Source organism: Mya arenaria, chromosome 16 (genome assembly GCF_026914265.1).
Source record: "Mya arenaria isolate MELC-2E11 chromosome 16, ASM2691426v1".
Lineage (NCBI taxonomy): Eukaryota > Metazoa > Mollusca > Bivalvia > Myida > Myidae > Mya > Mya arenaria.
This window is the reverse complement of record NC_069137.1, coordinates 42,783,735-42,794,609: the sequence shown is the minus strand read 5'-3', so window position 1 is coordinate 42,794,609 and position 10,875 is coordinate 42,783,735. Positions and strand designations below refer to the sequence as shown.

The following is a 10,875-nucleotide window of genomic DNA, read 5'->3' as shown; positions in this document are numbered from 1 at the left end:
GTTTGATCTTTTTAAGAACATTCGCGAACATTCAAAGATGTTTGGCACACAAGCCCTGCAGGGCTAATGCAATTTTGTCAACATGGAAAACAATCCTACAGCCGATGGATTACAAATTCCCTTCCGATAAAACTACACTATATAGGAAAGTTTAAGAACATCATACAGTGTAGCGAGTCGATCCTGTTGCCCAGATGTAGCCTATAGTCTGAACCTGGTCCTAAGCTAAATCCCTCGTACACGTCATACGCCCTCGTTCCATTATGAGCTTGTAGGTCGATACGTAACGTGTTGTTTCGCCTTGATGTCAGTTCGTTCAGTAGCCGCAAACCTTATATGTTTATAGCAATGTACAATTGTAAGATGGAATAAGAACAAAATAAAATACGTCTAAATAGACTAGTTATATTAGGTAGTAGGAAAGTATAAGCTGATCTGAATGCCAGCTCAAAGAATGCATGTCATTGGGGAGTTCAAACCGTTGCATTTCAACATCGTGGTCCTGTCATTATTCGAACTGAAATTTTCATGATGATTGTTTTGTTCAATTATGATGAAAGTATACATAGAAATAGCCTCAGGGTTATTTTCTGCTTGTAGATCGCAAAAAACATATTACAAAAATTGCATGACTTATTGTGTTCTGTTGATACAATTCATCCCTATTGTACATTTCAACAATCACATTTTTATAGATGTAATAGGTTTTTCCAAGTTAAACTGAAATTAACTTTTGAATCAAGGTGACTGGCACCCTAATTCTAAACCGTAGTGGCATGTATGTAGTTACATTTTTACATCATTATATATTTTCAATATAAATCGGCATAGTTGACCCAATGTTAACATAACTATATACTATATGATACTAGCTTTTTATTTTTTGTTTGGAATTGAACATATATTTTCAATATACTGGTCCCTTTAGGTCCGATTTAAATTTTAACACGGACAAGCAACAAAGCAAAACATTTAATAAAGCTAGATTGAATAAATCAAACTTAAAACACGTTAATCAATCACGTAAAAATCAATGTATAGCCGTTTACAAGCAGCAGAAATCAAAGACTATTAGGTATTCACAATGTATTTACCTAGCCAAAACTCTCCATGGAGCGATCCAAATCCATTCTCGTAGCTGCTAAAGTTCCTATAAAAGTCTACACTACCATTGAATCTGTGTTGAAACACCTGTAAATAACAAAAACATTTTCATCAAATGAAACAAAGCTTAATCACCGCACAGTCATTACCTAAAATGTGGTCTAAATCAACGGCCGTAACATCATCATGGTCGGTAACTTTGGCTAAAAATACTTAACAATATGAACACTTGTATAGATACAGAATAGTTATTCTTACAGTCCATCCACCACCATCGGTTTCCATATCACAGAATACGTCCACTTGTGTGTGCGTCTGCCAGGTTACCATAGTGTAAACCCCAGACGGCCAAGAACGGCCACTCTTCAACAAATCTGAACAATCTGCGGCTGTAAAGTTTAAAGAGTGTTTGATTTTCACAGTTAAATTTGATACGACGGTAATATTTCGAACGCTTCTAACCAACATAATCGCGTTATCTTTTTTGTGATTTTTATTGAGTCGTGAATAAGTATAAGGCCTGTCTGTATTTACAGATGCTATATATAGCATACATTTCATGTTCAAGTTTACTGTTTTATTTTAGATTATTGCTTGCATAGACAACATAAGTTATCAAGGGTACATCATACAAACTATGTAACTGAAAACATACTTTGGCAGTTCAAATCAAAACATCCTCGTGTCTGAATACTTGGTCCTGTACAGTTGGGCCCACCCCTTGACGGTATGTCACATGATCTACCACGTGACTGTGTGCCATTGTCACATGTGTGTGAACATTGAGACCACTCGCCCCATTGACCCCAGGAGCGATCGACTAAAAGGAAATAATGCTAACATTAGAACTCAATCATAACGTAAAAGACACTAGTGCGCACAATGCGTTCTAGTATATATTTTGTAATGATGTGAATCACAGCCTGAAGAATTGTTCACTTGAAGCAATATCTAGACTATAGATTAATTTGGCAGCTTGCGCTCAAAACATATATTGATCACCATCCTTTCTAAGATTTTGAATTGCAATTACCTGTTGAAGCAGTTGTCGTCGTTTGCTGTACGGTTGCTGAAATAAAACGTTCTCATATGAATATATTATACGTTTTTCATTCTATAATGAAATGGTTTTGTACGTGATTGTTTTGATCGTATTGTCTGCTGTAAAGAAGATAATCATAGCAGCAAAGTTTTGCTCTTTATACGTTCGAACAAGATATTGGTTTGGGGAAGGTCTACACAACTCACGGCATTTATTGCAAGAAACAGGACAGGTGACCTCTGCGAGAAGGGGATCTTGACAGATTTGCGGGTTGTTCCGGCAGCCGACCACATCTAGGTCCTCGCATGGCCCGAAATCTGCGACCACATTAAGGCAAACCGCCCAAAGTAAAAAGACTGCTTGAAGAAAATCATTTATATATAGACAACATGTTTTGGACTACATCAACGAGTCAATATCGCAAGTAAATCGTAGTATACTACTACATAATATTATTATATTTTATACTATATTTTATAAAATTTAATAATATCAGATAACATTACATAAAATTGAAATCAATTGAATTACTTAAAAAAAATGAGCTTATTTACATTTCCTTTGGCAAGAGACCATGTCCTAATCAAGCCTGTTAAATATAACTATTTAAATATAAAGAAAGTCACTGTATCTAATTGTTATGATGGAGTTGACCTATTTTTAAAACTAGATTAGATTATTTACTAATAAAAGAGGGACACTCTCACAGATGGGTTACAATTATATAAGCGTTTCTGGAACTCTTTTACAAATATAATGAGGTAAATAATCAAATTTATTATTGAACTCTCAATGGGATAATATTTTTTTCATAAATAAGCACTATTCTAACTGTGATTTTGCATTTTTAAATTAATTTCTGCTACCTGCAGTGTATTGGCTAAACACAACTAATGCAACAGTTTATTTTACGCCTTCAATATAACACCAAATAACTTATCTCAATTTGAAATAGGTGTTTTGTTATGTTCAAATAGGTCAGTCTGCATAATAAAAAGAGCATCCTTCAAATTATACTGGCGTGATCTTTTATTCTCTTGAAATGTGTTTTGGTTCAGTCTGTTAGATTGTTTGTTAATGGGAACCTGAAGCGCTAACCCTAGTCTACCATGGCTTAAACTAGCACTGGGGTCAGTCGTATACGCAAACACACTAGATAAGCACCAAATATGATGCCTTATCATCGCCAGATAACTTTATCTACGGTGCGAAAGCTCAAGACTTGTGACTGGCGCAGTTTTAACATTATAAAACTGTCAGTTTTACGTAGGAATCCAGTAAAAAATATTATTTGCTTTACTTCGTAGTAGCTAAATACAACAACACATATATGCAATACCAGCAGAGCAATTGATTTAGAGATGATGTTCAGCCTGCACAGACACACAAGATGGATATGTAAAAACAATTACATTTTAGCACTGAAGAGGCAACGGCTACAAATGTGTGCAAACGACGCGGTTCGAATTGGAACCTCATGTTAAACACCTGGCCCCTATTTTTTGAAATTTCTGAAGCTTAACAGGCTTAAGTCGCTTATTTCAAAATACATACTTAAAATCGATTTTGATAAATTAATAATAGTTAATTTTGATTATCATACAAATGTTTACTTTATAACGTATAAAAACTCTCGCAGAAGTAAATGTTATGCATAGTATAGAAAAGCATAAATAGTGAGATTACCTGAATCCTGTTATAAGGGACTTAAGAAGTTTCGAGAAATTTGGGCCAGTTTATCATGGCCTTACCAAGTTTAGAATAATATTGAACAGACACAGTATTGAGGCACCGTTTACTATCATTGGTCGTCTCCAGATAGAATATTCTCCACTGCAATAAAGTAAGGCCTTCTGGAAGGTAACTTTATATAAAATATAAAATTTATTTCACATATCGTTTATTCTGTTCAATACTAGTAATTAGTATACATGATTACTGTAAATAATTGAGACGTATTTTGAACCAACAACTTTTCATAACATTTTGATAACTTTTAATTTAACGAAATAAAACATTCATTTTAAGTTAAGTTCTAACAGCGGGCTTATCGACTACTTTCCTTGGCTGGGCAATGTATTTCACGACAGTTAACTTCTTACCGACCTCCCCTCAACCACTATCCCTGTTAAAACCATATCTTTCAATTAAGTTCTAACAGTTCGCTCCTCGACCACATACCCTGGCAGGGCAATGTATTTCTCGAAAGTTAGGTTCTAACAGAACGCTCCTCGACCACTATCCCTGGCAGGGCAATGGTTTTTTACGACAGTTAAGTTCTAACAGAGCACTCCTCGACCACTTTCCCTTTCAGGGCAATGTATTTCACGATAGTTAAGTTCTAACAGAGCGTTCTTCGACCACTTTCCCTGGCAGGGCAATGTATTTCACGATAGTTAAGTTCTAACAGAGCGCTCCTCGACCACTTTCCCTGTCAGGGCAATGTATTTCACAATAGTTAGTTTCTAACAGAGCGCTCCTCGACCACTTTCCCTGGCAAGGCGATGTATTTCACGATAGTTAAGTTCTAACAGATCGCTCCTCGACCACTTCCCCTGTCAGGGCAATTAATTTCATGGTTGTTAAGTTCTAACAGAGCGCTCCTCGACCACTTTCCCTGTCATGGCGATGTATTTCACGACAGCTAAGTTCTAACATAGCGATCCTCGACCACTTTCCCTGTCAGGGCAATGTATTTCACGATAGATAAGTTCTAACAGAGCGCTCATCGACCACATTCCCTGTCAGGGCAATGTATTTCACGATAGTTAAGTTCTAACAGAGCGCTCCTCGACCACATTCCCTGTCAGTGCAATGTATTTCACGATAGTTAAGTTCTGACAGAGCGCTCCTCGACCACTTTCCCTGTCAGGGCGATGTATTTCACGATAGTTAAGTTCTAACAGAGCGCTCCTCGATCACTTTCCCGGTCAGGGCGATGTATTTCACGACAGTAAAGATCTAACAGAGCGCTCCTCGACCACTTAACCCTGTCAGGGCAATGTTTTTGACGATAGTTAAGTTTTAACAGAGCGCTCCTCGACCACTTTCCCTGTCAGGTTAGACCGCCCCCCGACCACTATCCCTGGCAGGGCAATGTATTTCACGACAGCTAAGTTCTAACAGAGCGCAGCTCGACCACATTCCCTGTCAGGGCAATGTATTTCAAGACAGTTAAGTTCTAATAGAGCGCTCATCAACCACTAACAATAAATTATTTTTGAATCTGGTCGATATTGGGAATATTTGAAAATATTTGTTAATATATTCTATGTATAGAATATATTAGGCATGTATAATTTAAATGTCTCAAATATGAAAGAGAAGCAAACGTTTATCCATTGGTGGTATAATGATTAACATGCATTTAGAAATGTCTGCAATTCTATGCATTTTTATGTGTTTTTTAAGATAAAATGTAAAATATTGAATGTTATGTGCACGGTATTATGAAACAAACAAATAAATAATCATATATTTGTTGATAAAATTCGGAACTGGTAATGTACAATATTTTACATTGTCAATATTGTATAAGAGATCGAAAGCCTTTCTTAACAATAGAACCCTTTATCTTAAATTGACTTGATTTACCTCACGTATGTATTGAATGTTGGAAACAATGTTCTCAAATTTAATTTAATCTAAGTGATTTAAGATCCATTCCCCAAAACACAAAACAGCCGCTGGCAGATTCTAAACTTAACATTGGTAAGAAGCATTTTTGAAATTCAGACGCAATCAGGTCTCGGAAAAATTCGGGAAAAATCAATATAATGCACCCTTGTTTCACATTAAAATGACATATAATCAATGACTGTAATATTTATTGAATAATAAAAGAACTCAAATGCATGTACATGCTTTACATTTTGCAATTTTAACAACCTGTCATTTAAAAAAAAAAAAACACCATTGCATATTTCATACATCAGTAAGGGATATACATCTTCTGTTTTAGAAATAACCTGAATACCAGTAAAATAATTCAGGCGTAAAGATAGATAAATAATTAAAGCATTAATCTACTCATACTGAATTGGTAATATCATTAAAATTTCAAAAGAGAAAGACATATAAAAGCTATTAACTCCAGATATATAGCACTTCTATTGATGATCCGCTTTAAAACCCAAACGGCGTGTTGTGTTTAACGCTGTAAATAACCTCATCTTAATTTGTTCTATATATATATATATATATAGAGAGAGAGAGAGAGAGAGAGAGAGAGAGAGAGAGAGAGAGAGAGAGAGAGAGGTCTGTCGCGACTGTTACGTGTTAACACACCGAACTCGGCGTGATACAGGGCACCAGAAAAGCGTCCTATGATTATGTCCCCTATATATGATACGTACTACTTTAAGATACTATTTTGCAGATTTAGGGATTGGGAGATGAAGGGGCGATTATTGATATAATAGAAATGAATTCATATGAAACATACAGTGCAGATTATGTTGTAGATGTAGATCTCAAGAAGTAACAATATTGTATCATTTCAAAACAGTGTGTATTTAACTCATTAACTAAACGTTGCGAAAAAGAAAAAAACTAAACGTTGTGGCATCACATAATAATATTATTATTTGACAAACTTGGTGCACTTGGTATGATCTTCTGAAAGTTGTCGCCCCAATACAAACTTCACAACTCTCTTTGTCCTTAATTTCTTTACTAGTTGTTTTGTTTGCAAATTATGCAAAAAGTACATTTTACTAGCTACAACCCTGCCAGCAAGCAAGTTTATTCGATATTAGATATGCTTTCTAAAAGAAAGAATCGTACACAATCTTCTTATCACTTAAGATAGGTCAATTTAGAAGAACACAGATATAATCTTAAATCATACTGTTCTTAATATAGTAATTTGCCAAAGGAAGTGATATATACATGTAAAGTTAATGAGTGAAATCTAGCGATGGCGTGGGTTTCTATTGGCAAGTATTTATGTTTATTACACTTAATTCAAGTACATGGACGTATCTTTAAACGTTTATTCCGTTATTACAAAATTATATAGTCATTCAGTAATACGATGTAATATTTTATTTTCCCATGTTTGCATGTGTGATTTCCAGGGGCTTTGATCGTGAATGTTGTCGTGGTGTTTGCAAGTGATTTGGAAGTTCGATGTAAGTGAAAAAGACTGAATGAATGTATGTGCTTAATATAAGTGTATTTAACTTGGAAAGTAGACAATGAAATTACTTAAATTGTGTGCGCTGCTGCATCTACAACGCTTCATGATGTACTTACACGTAATTGCTTATATTATACTGAGCCACTTTTTATTTCTCATATACAAGATTTTGCAAATCTGTGAACAATTGCATTTTGGAAATTAGCTGAAGAGTCATTGTTACTATACATTCCTAGGTGTAATTATAAATAACAAACATTAAGTCAATAAAGAACGGATGATACAGAATATTCAATACAGTCTTAAAAATTATATGATTATAATGCTCATGCGTACAACTCTCTTTTGCTTATGTTATTTTAATAGCTAAAACATTTGTGTTTAAGTAGCCACCACGAACGCCTGTAGTCCGAACCCTTGTGTTCACGGGTCATGTTTCACCAGTGCTTCCGACAACTATACATGCGTGTGTGATGGGGACTTTACTGGTCAAAACTGCGACACCCCCATTTGTAAGTATGTTTGTTACATTACACGGATTGACATTATGAAACATTGTGATAACATGTGTATGAATACTTATGTCATATATGAATTTGTTTTTAAACCATTGTTCACTGTTTGTCGTCCGTTGTCTCTCCGTCCGTTGTCAACTCAGCGCCTGTGTTTAAATTAAATAGATCGGGTTTTGGGTGTATCAACGATTACTTGTTAAGAGACTTCGTCTGAGGTACAAACATTGTCATACAAAACACTTTGAGCATCCACAACAGAGAGAGTGTATTTTAACTGTGGATATATTTGATTGATAATGGTGCAAATTAGTTTATATATCAGCTTTAAAACTTTTCTCAATTATTCAAACATTTAAAACAAGCAATATAATTAGTTTACATGTTAAAAACTTGTTTGGCACCTGAGAGAGATTTTAAGTGAACACTAGCTGTTTGAGTTTAAAAAGTATGTGTCTTGTAGTCAAGAATTCACATATCATGCAGCTTTTGTCTGATATACCTCCCTCCGAGGGACCAGCTTTATAGCCTATGCAGTCTACCATGCAACTATAATCAGCGCTTCCTATAACCGGCAGACAAGCTTTATAGTAACTGAAAATTCTGAAAATAAATGTGATTGACTTGTTGACCACCTCACAGTATTCCTCCTCTATTACTATTAAGTTGCATATCCCAAGTCAGAAAGTCAGCGAGTAATGTCACTGAAAGGTCATGTATAATATTGTTAGCATAGAAATTAAGCAATGAGTCATAAAAGGGTGTTGCACCCTGACCTTGTTTGGTAGAACATTTCTGTCTCATCGACACCAACATATGTAATATGATATTTTGAAAACAAAACCTTCACTACACTGGTAGAATAAAAACATTTGGAAGATTTTCTCGCAATTTCATTGTTTTGATGATCAAGCCTTGCTTTTAACTGCTTTTCTTACACTTATATTATTTTCCTTTAAACTCTTAGATGCCCTCGAGTGTTACAATTGCCAAAATATACGGACGCCATCAGCATGCAACCAGACTCAGAAGTGTACATCGAGACAGGTAACTGAAAAGTTTAGGTGACAGGAAAGTAAATGTAAAACATATGAGTCAGTGAGCCATTAAGCATATAAAGGAATATGTAAAATGTTTATATGAGCCATGAAGCTATTTAACATACATCGGGAAAGGTAAACGAAATGCAAAGTATATGGGTCCAGGCCGGGCAAAAACCCCAGGCCGGGCAAAAATCCAGGCCGAGCCGCCTTGGTGAGAAGCTTGCTGGCTGAAAAACAAACATTAAAATGTTGAATGAAATAATTAATCTTGAATGTTGTAAAAAAGCAATAACTCATATTCTTGAAATAGATTACTGATTGAAACAAACAAATGGAATACTTATCAATACAATTAATGTATTACATGTCAATAAAATTAAGTGGTTCCAAACGTTTTCGTTAAACACCCATTTATCTTTATTCGTACTTTTAAATCCACAGATAAACACCAATGCACCTTATGTTTTCAGTCATGCTTTATGGAAGCAACAACTACAGCCAATGGCGTTTTATATCGAATGGGGTGTCAACCTAGTGCAGTGAGTTGCTCTTATATATTTCTTTGATGCAGTATACAGTAGTTCTCCGGTTTTCTATTGTATCTTTCATAGACATTGTCAGAATTGCATTACTTGTGTGAGTATAAATAAAGATGAAATTATTGTTTTGGATACAAATCACCATAATCAAACTTGCTTAGATTTTGATATTTATTTTCATGGCGTCAAATTACCCAAATCAAACATTGTCATATTTTTATTTTATTCCCTTTAATGGCTTCAAATTTCCAAAATCAAACTTAAACATATTTGTTTGTATTTAGTTGTATGGCGTCAAATCAAATAAATCACACGATCAGATTTTTAAAATTAATTCTCATGACGTTAAGATGAATTGGAATTTATTTTCATCAAGTTAAATTACCAAAATCGAACCTTATCAGATTTTCCGTATTAAATTTTATGGTGTTAAACCATCAAATTCAAATTTCATCTGATTGTTTTTGGAGTTTTATGGTGTCCAACTACCGAAATCAACCTTGATCGGAGTTTGGATTCTTTTTTCCTGGCCTCAAAATTACAAAGAAAACTTAACACATTTTGTTATTTAATATGACGACAAATTATCAAATTCAAACTGTTACAGCTTTAATTTGGATTTATTTTAATGGTGTCACCTGACCAATATCAAATTTAATTAGATTGTTTTTAATTTTTATTTTCTCGGCGTTAAATCACGAGAACCAAATTTTATCAGAATGTGTCCCTAAGAACATTTGCCTTGTACCCCAACAATGGATCAAGTAAGGTACCAGAATGTTTGACATTAATCTAATAACTATGTCTCGAGTCTTTATGGTGACAATTCAACTCTCAAACATATGCATATTGTGAAAGGCAGCTGTTTATCAATTTAAACGGTACTTCACAACTCTATCTCATCAAAATCGATTTTTAATCGAAACCCTTATATCTTTGCGTTATTGGTCGTTGTCGGCTAGAGGGACGTCGTAGGTGTAATGAAGTATCGTTGACCTCATGTCTTTGTAATGCCATATGACATATATTATAATGAAACTTAGCATTCGTTCTATTTGTATGAAGGTCCAAAACTGTACAAGTTTGAGATTGATCGAATCAGAACTACGCCGTAATACGACGAATCCAGGGTTCAATTATTACATATAGGAAAAATGACATTTTAGTTACTGAAAACTAAATACAAGCAGTAAACTTTATCGTTACCATGTCAACCACAAGAATTACAATATAAGCTCGAAATGTACGAAGTTTGATTATGTTACTACACATCTTTCTAAAAAAATATAAAGCGCTGATTTTTTCCAACATGTACCTAAATCTCAGGGGACCTCTTTACATAAGCCTAGTTTATCTACCATTCTAATCACTTACATATTTTCCAGTCAAATTATAAATGACCTTGACCCAACGGAGCCCAAAAGCAATGACAAAGTACAAAATTACATGAACTGCTTAATACCAGTATACTATATTGCAAACTAAAAGTATTGAT

The 10,875-nt window shown here is 34.6% G+C and overlaps 1 protein-coding gene across 1 annotated transcript; it reads left to right on the top strand.

Moving 5' to 3' along the window:
* The first annotated feature begins 7,064 nt into the window (after nt 1-7,064).
* LOC128221670 (neurogenic locus notch homolog protein 2-like) lies at nt 7,065-9,407 on the top strand. Its single transcript, XM_052930271.1, has 5 exons — nt 7,065-7,083; nt 7,225-7,278; nt 7,673-7,798; nt 8,766-8,845; nt 9,312-9,407. Exons 1-5 carry the CDS (start codon nt 7,065-7,067, stop codon nt 9,405-9,407), a joined length of 375 nt encoding a protein of 124 aa, XP_052786231.1.
* Nucleotides 9,408-10,875: the final 1,468 nt, after the last annotated feature.